The sequence below is a fragment of the Panthera onca genome, chromosome B3 (genome assembly GCF_046562875.1).
Source record: "Panthera onca isolate mPanOnc1 chromosome B3, mPanOnc1 haplotype 2, whole genome shotgun sequence".
Taxonomy (NCBI): domain Eukaryota; kingdom Metazoa; phylum Chordata; class Mammalia; order Carnivora; family Felidae; genus Panthera; species Panthera onca.
In genome coordinates, this window is record NC_138344.1 from 16,913,279 (window position 1) to 16,933,571 (window position 20,293).

Consider the following 20,293-nt stretch of genomic DNA (forward strand, 5'->3'; position numbering starts at 1 on the left):
TCTCAGAGACTTACTGGGAGTCAAGGCTCATCTTGTGGCTCATCTTGTTCTAAGGCAATAACATGAAACCACTTCTTGCCCATCGCAATGTCACAAGTGAGGCATTTGTGTGTGGTCAAGGTCAGGCCCACACAGAGTTTTAGCATTAACAAGTCAAAATGACTTTACACTCCTCTGCCTGTTAAAATTTTCTGCATTTGTATAGCCCACAGGTGGCAAATACGTGGCATAAACAGAGGCGTCCCACTCCTACACCCACGGCAGACATAGCTAATCGATCCCAGTCTGTGCGACTGAGTCCGGATACGGTCAGAGTCCTAACTGCAGTCCTCCAGGCAACCACCAGCAAACACTCGGGATGAACCCAATCGACTATCGATGAACAGAAAGCACTGCACTCTGACAAGACCGCTATGTGACAGCCTACGTGTGTGGGTATTGGTCACCCCGTCCTATGCGTCACCACGAGATCAGCAATGCCATTAACTGGGCCGTGACTTCCACCCACAAGCTCCCATTCCATTGTCACCACACGCCAGGAAGGTCCTGATTCATAGGTAAGGAAATTGAAACTCAAAGAGGGTAAGTGACTACATGTATTGATTTCCGTGCCTCATTCCAAAGAGGACTTATGACAGCTGAATGAGGGCTCTGCCAGAGACAGGCAGGCTCAAAATAGGCCAGAGCTTCTGAGTCCCAGGCCAGTGCACCTGCTATAGCCCAGCTCATGGTTCCTTTCTGCATCTTCATGCATTAGAGCTAAGACTTGGCAGGGGCACCTAGGCAGCTCAGTTAAGCACCCAAGTCTTGATTTCGGCTCAGGTCATGATCTCACGGTTTCATGAGTTCGAGCCCCGAGTCCAGCTCTGTGCTGACAGTTGCAGAGGGATTCCCTGTCTCCCTCTCTCTCTCTCTACCCCTCCCCCACTTGTGCGCACTCTCTCTCTCTCAAAATAAATAAACATTTAAAAAAAGAAAAAGAACTAAGACTTTGGGAAAGTTTCACATAAGTATCTATGCTTAGTTTTATATTGAATACTTTACCCCTTAAAGTTTTATCATCATCACCATCATCACCATCATCACCATCATCGTCATCATCTATGATACTGACTTTACAGCCTAGATTTGTGGGGAGCTCTTTAGCAACACCCAACCTCTTTGAGCCTCCGTTTCCTCCAGCGGTCAAGGGAGAAGATTGTCTAAGTGGGCCTTAAAACACTTGTTTTGGGGGGAGGGGAGGGGAAAAAAACACTTGTTTGCAAGTGTTCTGATAATAAAAACAAGGCAGCTTGCAGCACCCTAGCAAATGGCACAAAGTGTTCAGTGCCAATAAACTTATTAATTGGTCCAGAATGTAAAATAGTTCACCCTCATCTGGAGCCAAATCTTAAATGAGAAAAAGCTTTGTGAAAACCACACCAGCTTAACTCTGAGAAGCCACCCCAACTTTGTATCTCAGACAGTAGCAGGCCAAATCAAGTTCAGACTTTAAGAATAACTAGCTGGTCACGCAAAACCTGAGTGGGGTGATGTGGGAGGTTGTATTTTTCAACTTACAAAGCCAAAAAGTTCAGAGGAAAGCCAGAAGAGAAAAGCAGATTGCATCTGGCAGAAGGGAAATATCCAATCAAAAACTGGCAGGAGAAAAAGGAGAAAAAGAAAAGGCACTTAATTCATCCAATTTCATTACAGGGGGAAAAAAATGGGTGACATGTGATTCTGACTTAGAAACGTTTCTGAAAATACAAAACTGAGATCCAATTCTAATCCCTCAATTAGGACCACTAATTATGTTCACAGAAAGAACATTAACCTTTTTTTTTTTTTTTTGGTAATTTACAAAGAAGAGCTGGCTAAGAAACAAAATGTGATTAAAAGAAAAAAATAGATAAATGTCAAGACCTGAAGTTCTACAAATGGAAAGGGAAACTATCCACAGACAGTTGGGGACAGCTAGATCTTTACAACATGGTTCATTAAGTGCAAGTAACATCCAAGCTTCTTTCTGTTCACAACATAGGCCACATTTTCAGAAAATTTGGGGTTTTCTTCATCTAAACACAGAAGAATTGACACATGGAAGAAGTGACCACTCTTGTTCTCGAAAACAAAAAAAAAATGATTTAAAGAGCAAATCAGACTCCTCCTGGCATTCAGAACACCCCGCCACTAAATACCATTGGCCCACCTGTGGAAAGGGACCAGCATAGAAACACAAACGGGTACACCAGGCCACCCCACTGGGTCCCCCACACACATTTGCTGAATCTCAAGCCACTTGCCAGTTTGGGGGGGGGGGGGGACGGTGGGACCCTTTTCAAAACACTATCTTTTCAGTCAGTTAAAACCAGACCTGAAAAATCCTGCTGTGTACAATTTGGGTGTAACCAGAGGGCATTATGCTAAGTGATATAAGTCTGACAAAGACAAATACTGCATGATCTCACGTGCATGTGGAATCCGAAAAAGCCAAACTCCTAGGAACAGAGAATACAATGGCGGTGACCAGGGGCTAGAGGTGGGAGAAAAGAGAAGATGTTGGTCAAAAGGTACAAACTTCCAATTGTACGATGAATAAGTTCTGGGAATCTAGTACACAGCATGATAACATATATAGCTAATAATACTGTATTATATTAAAGTTGCTAAGAGAATAGATCGTAAATGTTCTCATCACCAAAAAATGGCAGTTATGTAATGGAATGCAGGCATTAGCTAACGCCATGGTGAGAATCATGTTGCAATATGTATGCGTATCATATCAACACGTTGTACACCTCAAACTTACACAACGTTTATGTCAGATGTACCTCAATAAAGCTGGGGAGGGGGGCAGGCATGAAAAAGGCAACTCACAGGCTGGGAAACAGTATTTGCAAATCGTATCGGCAATGTATGCAATAAGGACTTGTGCCCAGAATATATGAAAAAGTGTTTACAACTGAACAGTAAAAAGCCAACCAACCAATTAAAAAGGGGGCCAAGGAGGGGCACCTGGGTGGCTCAGTCAGCTGAGTGTCCGACTTCGGCTCAGGTCATGATCTCACAGCTCGTGGGTTCGAGCCCCGCGTCGGGCTCTGTGCTGACAGCTCGGAGCTCGGACCCTGCTTCGGATTCTGTGTCTCCCTCTCTCTCTGCCCCTCCCCCACTCGTGCCATGTCTCTGTCTCTCAAAAACAAATAAACATTAAAAAAAAATTTTTTTTAAATAAAAAGGGGGCCAAGGATTTCAATAGACATTTTCCCAGAGAGGATATATGAATGGCCAACAAGTACATGAAAAAATGTTTAACATCCTTAGCCAGAGACATACAGATCGAGACTACAATGAGATACCACTTCACACTGGGTAGGATAGATAACATTAAAAAAAAAAAAAAAGACAGTAACAAGTATCAGGGACACATGGGAAGATGGACACCCTCAGACGTTGCCAGTGGGAATGTAAGGTGGTCCCGCTTACCAGCAGTTCCACTCCTAGGTCCATACCCAAGATGACTGAAAATATATGTCCTCGCAAAAACTTGCACCCAGATGTTCATAGTGGCATTATTCAAAATGGCCAAAAAAACTGAAACAACTCAAATGTCTACCAACAGATAAATGGATGACCAAACATGGTCTATCCATGCAGTGGGATAATACTGAGCCACAAAAAGGAATGAGGTCTGACACGTGCTACCGTGTGGAATAACCTTGAAGACTTCATGCTCCGTGAGAGCAGCCAGACACAAAAGACTGACTACCTAGTGTATGATTCCATGGATGTGAAATGTCCAGAATGGACAAATCCGTAGAGGCAAAAAGCAGATTCGTTGCCAGGGGCTGGGGAAAGAGAGAAATGAGGGGTGACTGCTGATGGGTAAGGGGTTTCCTTTTGGGGTGATGAAAACATTCTGGAATCAAGTAATGGTGACTGATGTCCAACTCTGTGCAAATACTGAAAATCACTCAATTATATACTTTGAAAGGGTGCAATTTAGAGTACACATTTATCTGCTCATTTTCTAAACCAAACCTGAAAGAATACTGATAATTCATTTAGTATTTACAGGACCCAATGAGGGAGATCACGTGGACTGTGGACACATCCACCATTTCAAGACTGCCAAGAAGCACCTACGGAATGAAGACAAGTGTGCCAATCAAATGAAAACAGGCAGACGTGACATAAACAGTCTAAATTCTTCACTAGTTACTACCTTTTTCCTCAGCTTCTGCCCGAGCCAAACTTCAGTGGAGAGATTGCCACAGGGACTCCGAGGAGCTGCTGGGGCACCTGCCCTTACCCTTGCCATCCTAGGTTTTGGCTTTACAACTACTCTAGAAAACCACAGCCCGTCAAAGACCTCCATGCCCGATCTCAAAGAGACTAGAGTTTATGTCTGGTTAAATCACTTACTAGCTGTGTGGCTCAGCCTCAATGTGTTCATCTGCAAAACCAAAACCTTTAAGATTCTAAAAGTAGATTATCCCCACAGAGTCTGAGGTAACACACAGGTGAGTACCTAACACAATGTCTGACTCACGGTAAGCACCAATAGACAGCACTTGGATGCAATACACAGAACTCTCCTACACACTAGAGAGATCGTTTCGATTAAAGTTTTAAAACTAAGACACAAGGGGCCACTAAGGAAGATAAGAGAGATTTGCCAATAGCCAGATGTCTGTTGCACACGACCATTTATTACTCTTTTTTCTTACCGGCAGGATATTCCAGATTGAAAAGATGTTGCAGTCCTAACTTGCAAATGTGATTTATTTGGAAATAGGGTCTCCAGATGATCAAGTTAAGATGATGAGGCCATGGGGTAGGGGGAGGGCGCCTGGGAGGCCCAGTCGGTTAAGCATCCGACTTCGGCTGTCATGATCTCGTGGTTCGTGGGTTCAAGCCCCACATCGGGCTTTGTGCTGACAGCTCAGAGCCTGGAGCCTGCTTTGGATTCTGTGTCTCCTCTCTGCCCCTTCCCTGCTCCCTCTCTGTCTCTCCCTCTCAAAAAAAAAAATGAATAAACATTAAAAAAAAAATGTTAAAAAAAAAAAGACAAGGTCATTAGGGTGGGCCCCGATCCAATATGGCTGGTGTCCATATAGAAAGGAGGGACCTGGACAGACACAGACCCACACCAAGGGAAGATGACCGTCTGTAAGTCCAGGAACACTTGAGGCCACCAACAGCTAGGACAGAGGCGTGGAACAGATTCTCTCCGTGGCCCTCAGGCTTGTAGCCTCAGGGGACTGTGAGACCATACATTCCAGTTGTTTCCGCCCTAGGAGACTAATCCACAAAGGGAGACTGCTTTCGATTATTAACACGATAATAAGCACAGTGACTTGAAACCTGTTTTGCAATATCCATGTAAACTTACATGCCCTCACCTTCATCAGACCTTCTCGGGCAGGATCAGAGGTTCGCAGCACATCTTCGGTGGCCCACCAGGCCTCCTGTATGTAAACAGCCACAACTAAAGAGAAAGCCAAGAGAAAATGATGATGTGCACACGGCCACGAGGCCACCAGAGAGGCGGTTTCAACATCATGCGACCTCCAGAGAGGCGCAAAGGAGGAGGATGTGTGGGTAACGCGGGCGATAGCTCTAGAACTGTGTTCTCTGACAGCACTGAGCAGGACAGAGTGACCCCTCTCACCTGAAGGGGACTTCACAGAGATCTTCACAGATGGCCCGTTGCCGGCTCCAAAACGAGATATATGTGTCCCAATGCTACTGGGCAAAACACGCTACACACCACACTGCTCACAAATTCGATGGCCAAGAATTACATTTTTTTTTCCTTCAAGGTCCAATTATGGGCTGCAACTCAGAACTCCCCACTTAGTCAAATCCAACATTATGGAAGGCCATCAAACACACCATCTTCTCGTTGTCCTCAGCACCGGGCTTGGCCCTGGCTTTTTTTCCATGATTTTTTTTTTCCCCTTCTCACAGTGAAACTGTCACCTGCGTTTTTCTGAGGACACCAATGCTCTCAGAGGTAAAGTAACCTGAAGGCAGCGAGCTGGGGTGGGGGGGGGGGGGTCTGAGGTGGGTCCACCCTTGGGCCACTGGACTCCAAGGACAGTGCTCTCTCACAGAGGCCAGAAATGAGTCAGCTGTTAGAATATGGGGTGGCGGGGGTGCCTTTGAATAAGGAGGCTCTGGGGCTGGATCTGCAGAAGGAAGAGACATCTCTCCTCCAACCACTCCTGCCCCGCCCCACCCCAGGCTACACAGCCCCTGAAGCTTGTGGATTCTGCGCACTCCATGTTCGGACATGGGCCCTGCTACTTACTCTAAGGGTGACCTTGGAACACCTCAACCTCACTGAGCCCCAAAATCGTCAGAGTTGCCCAAACTGATCACCTGAGGTGGCTGACAAGTTCTGATGAGGATCGGACGGAAACACCCAGCACAGGGCCAAGTGACAGCTAATAGACGCCTCCCTCCTCCCCCACTCCATGCTGCTGCACCAAATCAGTTCCACCTGCCACCTCGTGATGGGCCCCATGCCCTCCTACCCAGCCCCAGATGCCAGCAGGGTCCAGGCCACCATGCACAGAAGACCATGACAGTACCTCACCTGACCCCCTGCCTCAGTGTCCCCCACTGATCCATCCTACTGAGTGGTCACTCCAAAGGCAAATCCAGTCATGGCCTCTGCCTCTTGCCCCCCTGCTGGGCAACCCTCCTTTCCTTGCTTAAGGATTCCATTTAAACACCAAAGTTCCTTTGATTGTTTTTTGGTTGTTGTTGTTTTATTTTCTATTTATTATTTTTTTAATTTTTTAAATTTATTTTGAGAGAGAGAGTGCATGAAAGAGAGACAGCACAGAGGGGGAGGGAGGGAGAGACAGAGAGAGAGAGAGAGAGAGAGAGAGAGAGAGAGAGAGAGAATCCCAAGCAAGCTCTGTGCTTTCAGCACAGAGCCTGACTCGGGGCTCAATACCATGAACCGTGAGATCATGACGTGAGCTGAGATCAAGAGTCCATCACTTAACCGACTGAGCCATCCACGCGCCCCTGTGTTTTTTTATTTTTTAATTAAGAGCATTCTTTACAGCAGTTTTATTGGGTTCATAGCAAAATTGAGAGGAAGGTGCACAGACTTCCCAGGCACCCCATGCCCGCACATCCGCACAGTGATTTTTTTTTTTTTTTTACTGTCTCTATACTTTTGTCTTTTCCAGAATGTAATATAGTTAGAATCCTACAGTATGCAACCCTTTTCAGACTGGCTCCTTTCACATAGTAACATGCCTTTAAGATTCCTTTCTTGTCTTCTCATGGCTAGAGATCTCAAAAATCTTTTTAGCACTACATAATATTCCACTGTCTGGATGTACCACACAATTTCCCCTCTGATATCTTTTTTATACCCCCTTTTATTAAATTGCCATTTTTTAAAAACTTTTTTTCATGTTTATTTATTTAAGAGAGAGGGAGAGGGAGAGCATGAGCAGGGAAGGGGCAGAGAGAGAGAGAGAGAGAGAGAGAGAGAAGAGAGAGAATCCCAAGCAGGCACCATGCCATCAGCACAGAGGCTGACATGGGGTTTGATCTCACAAACTGCAAGTTCATGACCTGAGCTGAAATCAAGAGTCAGACATTTAACTGACTGAGCCACCCAGGCACCCCAAATTGCCATTTTTATGCCAGTTTCTCAACCCTGAGGGGTCCAGAAGCCACACAGTAAAACGATGCACCTTCCCAGTCAGATCTTTTTAGCTGAAGATGTGGAGGAAAATGACATGGAATAGAAAACAAAAGTCACTCCAACATTCATATAAGGTTCATGACTTTGAAACCAATTTTGTGGGCCAATCAGGTTAAGCTGCTACCACCTTCTTCCCTATGGCTCTCTGCTCTTTGAAGAACTTAAGTAGAAAACTCTATGAAGACCAAGTTACAGTGACATTAGTCAGTTATTAAGCATGAACTCTGCCCAACCAGCCCCTCCTCCCCAAAGACCAAGAGCATCTAAGCCACTATGTCAGTGTCATATCATTGTTGAGTTACATCATCAACAATCGTTCCAAAACTGATTGAGCCAGCTGAGAGAGAAGGGCCAATTAAATGCTTGACACCCGGCTTCATTTATTCAATTAAAGTCATGTTCAAAATGGCACCTACTAGAACTTACAGGAGGTTTATAAAGCCATAAGGATTATTTTCCCGCTTAACAAGGTGAATCAATAAAGGATGTTCCATTTACTAATGCAGTGTATTACCGTAATACAGATGTTCAGTTTGCTACGACAGTTTCAAACAGGGAATGTGTGATGATTTGGCGTTTGTGTGGTGCCTTGCAGTGTGCTGCAGAGCATTAATTAGTCACACAGGTTGTCACAAAATAGATTGAACTGGTTGTTGTTCGGGGGTTTTTGTTTTGTTTTGTTTTGTTTTTTCCCAAAACTAATCTTAAGCTGCTAAGGATACATAACAATGAAGGTGAAGTCCAATCAAATTCAACAGACGTAAAATAAATTGTCCTCCAAATCAACTCTTTTTAAAAACAGAATCGGCCTTCTGGAAACCAGCAGCTTTTGATCAGAAAAGTATATCTAGTCAAGAGGAACCAGGAGGACAGAGTGGTGTCAGGGCGCAGGGAGAGAGACTACAGCCAGCTCAGCAAGGACAAAGGATGGATCCTGGGGAGTGACAGGCACTGCAGAGCCAGCCTCAGGGCATCACTTCTGAGACCCTGAAGCCAGCAAGTTCCAAGAGTTAGAAAGTGGAAGCCACACACCTGTGGTTTTAAAAGAAAATGTGATCAGCATCCCTCGGGCTCTCTCCCATCGAGGGCCTGAGCAGAGACTGGACATCGCAGAAGGCTGTGCAGTGGTGACAACAGTCAAGAGGACGTTACTAGTTAAAGGCCAGCCTCACTGCATGGATTTAATTTCCCTGCCCCCTGAGCGACAGGCGATGTGCACCACAAAGAAATGTCAGTAATGGATTCTATTCTGTGAACGCTCCAAGGTTTCCCAAACAAGTTAAGACAGTGAGGTCCCTAAGGCTACTACCTCCCAGTGGCCCGGCTTCATGGCAACTCAGCATGCTCAAACTGCATTCAACTACCCGTGGCTGAGTTCCTGAATGCATGAACAGTGCTGTCTGTCCTAGGCCCTCAGAGGCCAATGCGTAAATCCCCGTTCTTGCCCTTGGGAGGTGGCAGCCTGCGGAGGAAGGAGTGCTAATAAACAAGCTGCTCCAATACAGGCCGGGGCACGAAAGGTGCCAGAGTCCAGACGGGAGCCAACGCATCACCAGGACCCAGAGGAGAGAGGCAATTCTGCAGAGGGGTGTTGGGAGAGCATCCCCAGGGAATTCAGACAGCTTGGGTTCTGGATCCGTGGGTAAGGTTTCAACAGGCAGAGACAACAGGCAAGGGCACTACAGGCAGCATAACCTGTGAGAAGAGGCACAGAGCCCTACAAGTCCAAGGCCATGCTCAGGGCACCTCAAGTAGTAGGGATAGCTGCAACGAGGCCTAACCGATAGAAAGGGCTGTAAACGTTGGTTTACAACAAGGTTCCAGGATAGAAAGCTAATATACAAAAGCCAATTGCTTTCCTATATACCAGCAATGAACAAGTGGAATTTGAAATTAAAAACACAATACCATTGACATCAGCACCCCCCAAAATGAAATACTTAGGTATAAAGCTAACAAAATATGCACAAGATCTATGAGGAAAATTATAAAACTATGACAAACAGAATCAAAGAACTAATAATGAGACATTCTACGTTCATGGATAAGACAACTCAATATTGTTCGGTGCCTGGGTGGTTCAGTCGGTTAAGTGCCAACTTCGGCTCAGGTCATGATCTCGCGGTTCATGAGTTCGAGCCCTGCATGGGTCTCTCTACTATCAGCTCAGAGCCTACTTCAGATGTTAATAAACATTAAAAAGGCAGGGGGGGGGAGGAGGGAGCACCTAGGTGGCTCAGTTGGTTAAGCATCCGACTTCTGCCTAAGTCATGATCTGGCCATTCCCAAGTTCGAGCCCCGAATCGGGCTCTGTACTGGCAGCTCAGAGCCTGGAGCCTGTTTCCAAGTCTGTGTCTCCCTCTCTTTCTCTGCTCCTCCTCCATTCACACTCTGTCTCTCTCTCTCAAAAATAAACATTAAAAAAATTTCTTCAATAAAATAAAAAAGACAACGACTCAATATTGTACAGATGTCATTTCTTCCCAATACGATCTTTTGGTTCAATGCAATCCCAATCAAAATCCCAACAAGTTATTTTGTGAATAGCAACACTGATTCCCAAGTTTAGAGGGAGAGGCAAAAGACCCAGAATAGCCAAAACGAGATTAAAGGAGAACAAATTTGGAGGAATGACACTAACTAACTTCAAGACTTACTACAAAGCTACTTAAAGCTTTATAGTATCCATATATATAAATATATAAAGCTTACTATAAAGCTGTAATCAAGACAGTGTGATTGTGGTGAAAGAAGAGACAATGAAAGAAAGATGAATGGAAGGTGAAAGAAAGATCAGTGGAACACAATGGAGAACCCAGAAATAGTCCCCCATAAATATAGTCCACTGATCTTTGACAAAGGAGCAAAGGCAATACAATGGAACAAAGATAGTCTTTTCAACAAATGGTGCTGGTACAATTAGGCATCCACACACACAAAAATGAAGCTAGATACAGACTCCTCACTCTTAATAAATACCATCTCAACAAAACATAGACTATTCACTCACCAGTCTCTAACAGACTTCCATGCCAGTGGAGAACAAGATGACATAAACATTTAGATATGGCCCTGTGCACCTGTGTAGGGAAAAGACTCAGACTTCAGAACCAGATGGGGTTCAAATTCCGGCTTCTCCAATTCCTAGTTATATGACCTTCACCCAGCCTTGAGCCCCCACCTGTCAAATGGAGACCACAACATCCTCTCACCTGGTCATCTGCAGGTTAGGTGAATGAGTCCACCTCACCAAACTGCTTTTCCTAAGGTGTTTGAAGCTTGTCAGTGGTTTCCAGAAACTTCCTCCACTTGCTTCAAGTGGTTCTCTGGGATATCAAATAAGCATGAAAAGCCCTTTTGTCACTTGTTGGCTTTTGTCAATGAGACAATGGAAACTGATTCATAACACTCCCGTGTCTTCCTGAAAACTCCCATTCCAAACTTCCTGCTCTGGTTTGCATGGAAATGTCTATCTTTCTTTCTCTAGCTTGACCCCTACTATCCTGTCTGCTCCCTCAAGTGGATATAGGTCTGTACCCACCACATTTTCTCATGGCCGTTCCTTTCTCTGTCAGGGAGTGTTAAGCTGACCACCGTCTTCCTCACTTTCTCCTTCCAAGGCTGTTGAAGGAGCACCTCAGGCTCGATGAAGACACACATTTGAACCCACTCAGTGCCTCCTGACAAAATTTTTAAATTTTTTTAAGTGTTTATTTATTCGTGAGAGAGAGAGACACAGAGCATAAGCAGGGTAGGGCCAGAGAGAGAGGGAGAAGACACAGAATCTGAAGCAGGCTCCAGGCTCAGAGCTGTCAGCACAGAGCCCGATGCGGGGCTCGAACTCACCAACCGTGAGATCATGACCTGAGCCGAAGTCAGACACTTAACTGACTGAGCCACCCAGGCATCCCCTGACAAAATTTTTAAACCTTTCATCTTGCCTCCCAAGATCTCTTAAAGGAGCTAAGTCCTTTTTTGTTTAAACATGCTTTTTATAATGAATAAATAAGCAAAGCAATAATTGCTAAGAAGTTGACAAGATTTTTCCATAGTACGGGTCAGGGAAAACTGGTTGTCACCTGTCCTTGAAAGGATAGATGGGCTGTGACAGAGGCGAGCATTCCTCACAAGGATTTTTTTTAATGTTTTTATTTATTTATTTATTTTGGGGGGGGGGAGAGCGCGAGCGCACACATAAGTGGGGGAGGGGCAGAGAGAGGGGGAGACACAGAATCCGAAGCTCCAGGCTCCGAGCTGTCAGCACAGAGCCCAATGCCCGGTTTGACCCCATGAACCGCGAGATCATGACCTGAGCCGAAGTCAGAGGCTCAGCTGACTGAGTCCCCCCAGGCGCCCCTTTCCAGAGAAGGATTTTGAGGCCACGTTCTAACTCAGCAAGGAGGAGCACTGTGAAAGGAGCACTGTGATGGATGAGCAATATCCAGGGAGGAGGCAGGAGCACCTGTGGTTGTGCTCACCGTCCCTCCTCATCTGCCCCAACACACAGGCAGGCAGCAGGATGCACCCACATCATACACAGACCCTCCGAAGGTCACGATTCTGAAGCACATGTTGCTCATGTAACCCACATGTTGAGTCACTATTATGTGCAAAGCACATAATAAATCCACTCAAGGGATTAAATTTAGACTCTGGCTTAAGACACTGACAACTCCGAGGAGGAGACAATTGCCTGGGACGTGAAACGGAATACAGTGAAGTCAGATGGAGGCTGCGTGCTACAGGGCACCAGAGAGGATGAGGCAGGCATTCCTACTGAGGGGCCGGGAGAGTCTGTGGTGGAAGGCACCCCCAGCAGGCCTGAAGGATGCATCAGCCCAGGTAGGAAAGGGGACTCCAGGTACCGTAGGTGACGGGGCCTCAGAGATGTGAGAGGGCACAGCATGACGGGCAAGGACAGGAACTGCAGGGTGCCAGAGCAGACAGCGTGGGGAGAAGGGAGGAGGCCAATCAGGGAGGACTCAAGGGCCTACGTACTCTGCAGACCACTGCCAGCCACCATGCTTTGGAGAAAAAAAGGGGCATGACCCAGTTACAGTTTTAAAACAAGAACATGTACCACAACCACAGGTGCAAGCACTCACCAAGCATCTGGCACAGCGCCAAGGGCAGTATCTCAGTTAATGCTTGCACGGCTGATTCTTTTTTTTTTTTTTTTCAGGTTAGGCTCAGAGGAGTTAAGAAACCTGGTCAAGGCCAGGTGCCCATAAACAGCAGCGTTGGGACTGGGTGTGAACCGAGTCCTGTTGGTTCCAGATCCCCCAATCTCCACGTGAAGGAGAGACAAAAGGACAGAGCCAAGGGCCAGGCCCCGACGAAAGCTGACAGAGTCAGAAAGAGAGGGATGATGGGGCGCCTGGGTGGCTCAGTCAGTTAAGCGTCCGACTTCGACTCAGGTCACGATCTCGCGGTCCGTGAGTTCGAGCCCCGCGTCGGGCTCTGGGCTGATGGCTCAGAGCCTGGAGCCTGCTTCCGATTCTGTGTCTCCCTCTCTCTCTGCCCCTCCCCTGCTCATGCTCTATCTCTCTCTGTCTCAAAAATAAATAAACGTTTAAAAAAAATTTAAAAACAAAAAGAAAGACAGGGATGAAAGATGAGGAACAGACAAGAAAAAGACACTGTGACAAGAAAGGAGAGATCAGCATGGAAAGACCTTACTAGGGCGGATGCTTTAGGATTTCATTTTGTGCTTCGGGTGGGGGAAGGGGCCTGCCACTCATTCAGCAAACAAGGACAAGGGCCAGGCACTGCACTTGGCATCAGCAGGGGCAGGACAGGTGACCAGGCCGTGACCACACACACCATGACCAGCACTCTCGGGCATGAGCGGCCGTCACGCACCCACCCAGGGGCTGTGCGCTCATCCATTTGGGCTGACGTGACAAAACACCACGGACTTGTACAGGCTTGTAAACAACAGAAACGTGTTTCTCGTAGTTCTGGGAGGCTGAGAGCGGGCTGCCAGCATGAGCAGGCTCTGGTAAGAGCCCCCTTCCACATTCCAAACTGCTAACTTCTCGCGGTGTCCTTACAGGGCAGAAGGGACAAGGCAGCCCTCTGGGGTCTCTTTAGTAGGGGCACTGATTCCCATTCATGAGGGTAGAGCACCTCCCCCAAACCCTACTTCCTAATGCCATCCCACTGGGTTTGGATTTCAACATATGAATTTATGGGGCACACGAATATTCAGACCAGCAGTCTTTCGGCGGGGGGGGGCTGGGGCAGAATGCCAATGAAAGTCCTGAGCCAGACTGGGCTTAAGAGCTGGAGGCTGTGGGGACCAGGCTGAGATATTAGCTTCAGAAGTTTCTAGAATAGTCTGACCAATGAGAGACATAATCAGAGTAGTGTTTTAGAAAGAGAACAGTTGGGGTGGCGGGGAGGGGGTGCCTGGGTAGCTCAGTTGGTTGAGCGTCTAAATCTTCCTTTCCGGCTCAGGTCACGATCTCATGATTTGTGAAGTCGAGCCCCATACTGGGCTCTGCGCTGTCAGTGTGGAGCCTGCTTGGGATCCTCTCTCCCCCTTTCTTTCTGCCTCTCCCCCAGGTTGGTGTGATCTCTCTCTCAAAATAAATAAACTTAAAAAAATGGGGGGCGGGGGGGCGCCTGGGTGGCTCAGTCAGTTAAGCATCCAACTTCAGCTCAGGTCATGATCTCACAGCTTGAGGGTTCAAGCCCTGAGTCAGGCTCTGTGTTGACAGCTCAGAGCCTGGAGCCTGCTTCAGATTCTGTGTCTCCCACTCTCTATGCCCCTCCCCTGCTTGTACTCTGCTTCTCTCTCTCTCTCTCAAAAATAAAATAAAATTTTTTTTAATTTTTTTTTTTAACGTTTATTTATTTTTGAGACAGAGAGAGACAGAGCATGAACAGGGGAAGGGCAGAGAGAGAGGGAGACACGGAATCTGAAACGGGCTCCAGGCTCTGAGCTGTCAGCACAGAGCCCGACGTGGGGCTTGAATTCACGGACCGTGAGATCATGACCTGAGCCGAAGTCGGACGCTTAACTGACTGAGCCACCCAGGTGCCCCAAATAAATTTTTTTTTTAATCTTTGTAATGAAAAACAAAAAAGAGAACAGTTGGATTATGCCCAGGTAGGAGGAATTAGCCATTTTGAAGTTAAAAAAAAGAAAAGTTTGGGGCGCCTGGGTGGCTCAGTCGGTTAAGCGTCTGACTTTGGCTCAGGTCATGATCTCATGGTTCATGAGTTTGAGCCCTGTGTTGGGCTCTGAGCTGACAGCTCAGAGCCTGCAGCCTGCTTTGGTCTCCCTGTCTCTCTGCTCCTCTCCCGCTCATACTGTCTGTCTCTCTCTCTCTCTCAAATAAATAAACATTTTTTAAAAAGTGTTGTTGTTGTTGTTGTTGTTGTTGTTGTTGTTTAAAAAAAAAAAAAGGTTGTTGGAGAAGGATCTCCCTGATGGAGTGTAGAGAATGGTTTTAGGTGAGGCTGGAGGCAGGGAGAACAAGTGTTGATCCAGACAAGAAGTGAACAGGGGCTGACCACAGCAGTCAGGCTGGTGGGGAGGGAGATTCCCAGAGGACAGAAAACACCACCTGAGGAATCAGACTGGGCTAAGGCCGAAGACACAGGGTGGGGCAGAGGTTGGCAGCCAGCTCTCAAGCCTAAGTGGAAGATGCAGGTGCCTTCCCCAGGAAGAAGTGAGGACAAGAGGAGACGTAAAGGCTTTAGTTTTGAAATGCCTGTTAAAGCTAACAAGGTCAAGGCAGCCAGCAGGCAGCTAGATACACAGCAGAGACACAGAGAAGGTTCCTGCCCCCGTAACATCATAGGAACCAAAGAGGAAAGGGTTTACACACACACACACACACACACACACACACACACACAACACACACACACACACCCCTTACCTCCCCCACACTAACTGCAAGCTGTTCATGTCCTGGCCCATGGTCTATACTTCTTCGATCACAACTGAAGGGGCTTCAAGTCCCCCTACTGCCCACCCTCTGCCTTAACTTGATCGCTCCCCCGGAGTCTAAGCTGCCATTGATTGCCCCGTTACAAATCTAAGAAATATGTAATTCCACAAAAAAAGAGTACAGTTAAACCAAAGTGACAGGCCATCTTCCCAAAAGCAAAATACACATAGGGAAAAAAAAAAAAAAAACGTTGAAAAAGTTCTGGCAGAGGACAGCACATAAACACATTCCAAGGCATTACATGACTTTTATGCAACATTGACCGAGCCGGTCAATAATTTAAGGGGAGGGGAAAAATACGCAAGTTGACATAGCAACTGTCACATTACATTACTTGGGCTACCATTTCCATACAGATGTCTTCCTTAAAGGAAAACACTTCCCCAGATGCCCCATGAACTCGGGCGCCTCTCTGCCATAGAGAAAGAAACATCTGGTTTGCAGTATATTTGCAACAGCCTCCCTGTAGTTCTCAGGCCTCTCTTGCCTTAAGCAATTTTGTTTTCATAAGTCTAAGAGTTTAATTCAAGGAAGAGGGACAAGATGGGGTGCCTGGTTCCTGAGGTGCCGCTGGAATGCAAGGTGTTGGGGCAGAAAGAAACTCACACTGGGCTCCTGGGTGGCTCAGTAAGTTAAACGTCGAGCTGTTGATTTCGGCTCAGGTCATGATCTCACAGTTCATGAGTTTGAGTCCCACATCGGGCTCTGTACTGACAGTGTGGAGCCTGCTTGGGATTCTCTCTTTCTCTCTCTCTCTCTCTTTCTCTCTCTCTCTCTCTCTCTCTCCCCCCCTCTGTCTCTCTCTGTGTCTCTGTCTGTCTCTCTCTACAATAAGTAAACTTAATTATTTTTAATGTTTACTTATTTTTGAAAAAGAGAGACAGCATGAGCAGGGGAGGGGCAGAGAGAGAGGGAGACACAGAACCTGAAGCAGGCTCCAGGCTATGAACTGTCAGCACAGAGCCCGACGCGGGGGCTCAAACTCAGGAATGGTGAGATCATGACCTGAGCCGAAGTCTGACACTCAACTGACTGAGCCACCCAGGCTCCCCTCAAAATAAATAAATAAATAAATAAGGAAGGAAGGAAGGAAGGAAGGAAGGAAGGAAGGAAGGAAGGAAAAGGAAGGAAGGAAGGAAGGAAGGAAGGAAGGAAGGAAGGAAAAGGAAGGAAGGAAGGAAAGAAACCCACACCAAAGCTAGTCCATCTAGGAAAGGAATCTTAAAATCACCAGTCTGGACCAAGGCAAACGCGGTGAGTTTCTCAGGGCTCAGGGAAGCAGAGAAAGGTGCAGACAGCCCTAGATGCAGTGGTAAAACCCTCAGATGCCTCAAAGATGCACCCACACCCCCAGACAATGGCTCCATCTTTGGCACTAGAAATATTTTCCTTGGACCTTCCCTGTTTTGCAAATACCATTAGTCCCTTGGTAAGAATGACATGTCTTTGTTTGTGGGATGCTGTTTTCCCCTACGTTTAAATCCAACTCACAGTAAGTGCCATAAATTAACACGGAATAATGAAGAAAATCCCAAACAATAGCCAACATGTGTTCCCAAAACACGATGTTGTCACTGTGAGTGGCTCTTCAGTCTGCATCGGTCACTGCCCAAGGAAAACAGAACCCTCGGCTTCCAGCGTGGAGCTTCTCTAGCTTAAGGGAACTCGGGTCCTACTTAACCTGGGGGCCACCTGGTCCCGGCCTCACGTCCATGGTCACACGGGCACCTTAGCTGCCAAGGAGGAACAGGTATTTAAACTGAAGCTGCATTTCTGGCCAGCGCTCTTTTCCCCCAAACTGTCAAACCCACTTCAGTGAGACTCCACTAATGTGGAAAGTGGGGCGAGGGACCCATCTTGGGCCCTCTGCATCACCAAAAAGCAAGCACAGACTCAAACATAAGGATCCCAAGTCCGCACAGTCCTGGGAGGCTGCACCAACGGGGTGCCTGGTAACCAGGTGGTTACCAGGTGGGGTCCCTGGTTACACTTGGCTTCTCGAGTCTGCGGGGCCATCACACTTCAGAGCCAGAAAAACTGCAATGACTTCCCCACGTGCTGAAATTCAGACTTTACCAGGCCAACAAGCCTCTCCCCCAACCACCCCCCTCCTGCCATATAAGCTTGCTTTTTACTGGATAGACAGAAACCACCGTTTCATCGAGTCACATCGGCAGGTTCATCCCACGAAACGGAGCTGTGTTTAAGCCCCATCCACCCTACCCGCCAGGAGGCCAGGCCTCTCCCTTTAAGGCCCACTCAGGATTAAGAGCTCCCTTTCTGGGAGTCACAAATTCGCAGCACCCTTCCACCGTCACCTTCTGGCCTTCCCCCCTTGACCCCTCTCCAAAATCCAGACAGCACACTCAGGGGTGAGGAGCATCCCAGATAGGGTTCCCCAATTCTGAAGCTCCCTGGGCACCTCAGGGGCACACCTTCCACCCCCTACCCCCGACCCACCACCCACCTGCCCCAAACGCGGCCCCCAGAAGGCCTGGACGGGGGCCTGGCATGTCGCAATCCCGCCCGGCCCCGCGACGGCCACTGGGAAGGCGGGCTCCACACAGGTTCCAGTTTCATCTGAATGTTTGCCTTGGCTCGTTGCTGTCGCTGCAGGCCTAGAATGGGCATGCTTTTCCAGGAAAAAATCATCATTTTTTGATTCCCTGCTTGTTTTTCTCAGGGTGCACATGACATGCAATCACCAAAAACTGTAAATAAATTAGCAGCAATTTGAAGGATGAGTGTTATGCTTGGTCACAAAACGTCCTGGAAGAGAGCTAGGGGGATAGATGTTCTAATCAGAGAAGTCAACAAGCGGTGAAAAGACCACAAACAATCTCTCCTCCAGCTGCCTGCACCGGAAGTATCCCGTTGTTTGTCAGCCTTGCCGCCCCCACCCCCACCCCCACCCCCACCCCCAACCCGCCCCTGCACAGGGAGCCGACGAGAACTGGCCCAACACCCACCCGGAAGAGCCCTCCCGTCCAAGAGCCGACGGTCCGCCCACGGAGATGAGCCACCGGAAATGACTCGAGAATGAACGGCCACCAGGGATGTGCCCCACATTGAAGGTGCACCCAGGACCCCACCCAGACCCCACCCTCCAATCTGAGCTCCCACAGACCCCTTCAGACGCGAGCACTGCTTCCCCTCACCCACAAGGTGATTTTCCCTCCCGGTTGCCCAGCACTGTAGGCACCAGCGCCAAGCCCAGCTGAGAGCTGAGCCATTCCCAGCCCCTCCTCCCCGTACCTGCCATCCACCCCCAGTCCCGTCCTTCCCACTGTTTCCCCAACCCGTGCCCTCCCCACCAGGCATCCCTCCCCTGGGCTCTAACCATCCTCCCAAGGATCTGTTGGCTTGTGCTCCCACTCATCCTCCCTTCTGGGCACACATAAGGCACTCTGCAAAGAGCTGAAGAACCAAACAGGACCCCTGTCTCCAGCCCCAGAGCCCACCATCCTCCAGAGCATCACAAGGCATCTAACTGCCCTCAGCATGGCCTCCCAGCACCCAAGGGCCCGGAGCATAATGAGAAGGTTCTGTGAAAGGAAACTTTAAAACATTCAAAGAAGGGACCAGGTGAGTCATGGCCAGACTGCAAGATGGGAAGCTGCTGGGGGGCAGTGGCAGGGTGGCGGGATGAGCTTCTGGGTCCCCTGTGCCTCTGCAGGTGCTCCTTTGGGTCCAGAGCCCCCAGCCCTGCAGGGCAGAGGGGCAGCCCCTATGACCACTGTGTGACCACCAGTGAGCCCAAATGCCAGGAAAGAGAACCAGCGATCCCAGAAAATAGACAGTGGAGAACTCCCGCCCCCTATTTTGACCAGACTGTCACCTCCCTGCCAAGAACCAGGGCTGGCCCCTCCCTCCACCCAGCAATACCCAAAAGACCCCTTATTCCAGAAACTTCTATAATGCTGTAGCATTAACTCTCTTTCATTTGACTGAATTATAAATTACCATTTTTAATAACCTCTGGTATTCTTCACCGTCTCCTCTGATCATCTGACCACTGGGTTTTATATGAAAAATATATCAAAAAGACAATTGTCAGAAAAAGAGCTGAAAAAAAAAATCTGGCAGGTTTCCTAACACGGAAAATAGGTAGACATCATCTAGGAAGACTATACATGGGGCCCAGGAGCTTGCCGAGACACCTTCCAACAGAGAGGGTCAGATGTTAAAAGACCAAGTGTAGAGGGTAAGAGGTACCCCCATAACCAAGGACAGGTCCCTAGGCCCAGCACAATCCTTTAAGGTCATATGGGAAAGACTGCAGCAGTGAGTAAGTTTGGGCAGGCTAGGAAAATATTCAAGAAAAGAGAGTGAGCTGTGCCTAAACTCGAGAACCTGGAGGTAGAAACATTCCTTAGCCAGATGCTCTAATGGTCACAGAGGACCATCTTCACTTGCTCCAAATTAGGAGCAAGGTTGGCAACTGGAAATAGTGCAAAGGCAAGAGGGGTGCGTTAGCTACTTTCAGAAAAGCTCAAGTCTCTAGACACAGGGAATTTATGTCCCAGGAGCCAGAAAGTCCTGCGAATGTAATCCTGAAGTTGTAACCCTTAATCTCTGAGAGTATGGGAGGCCAGGGTTGGGCCAAAAAAAA

General features: G+C 47.8%; 1 protein-coding gene and 1 long non-coding RNA gene across 6 annotated transcripts in view; one reads left to right on the forward strand and one right to left on the reverse strand.

Annotated features, from left to right (window-relative positions):
• Nucleotides 1–20,293, reverse strand: part of LOC132668760 (protein FAM169B-like) — a 90,205-nt gene that overhangs the window by 35,955 nt on the left and 33,957 nt on the right. For all 3 annotated transcript variants that reach the window (XM_078448961.2, XM_060617764.3, XM_078448960.2), the window contains one exon: nt 5,385–5,470. In XM_078448961.2, coding sequence (XP_078305087.1) covers nt 5,385–5,470 — 86 coding nt within the window. The remainder of the gene's footprint in view (nt 1–5,384; nt 5,471–20,293) is intronic.
• On the forward strand, nt 18,606–19,654 carry LOC132668761 (uncharacterized). 3 transcript variants are annotated; one of them, XR_009605780.2, is made up of 3 exons: nt 18,606–18,846; nt 19,130–19,266; nt 19,358–19,654. It is a non-coding gene; the product is annotated as an uncharacterized LOC132668761 (long non-coding RNA). The 3 variants fall into 3 exon arrangements; XR_009605779.2 differs by having other exon boundaries at nt 18,606–18,755; XR_014137786.1 differs by having other exon boundaries at nt 18,606–19,266.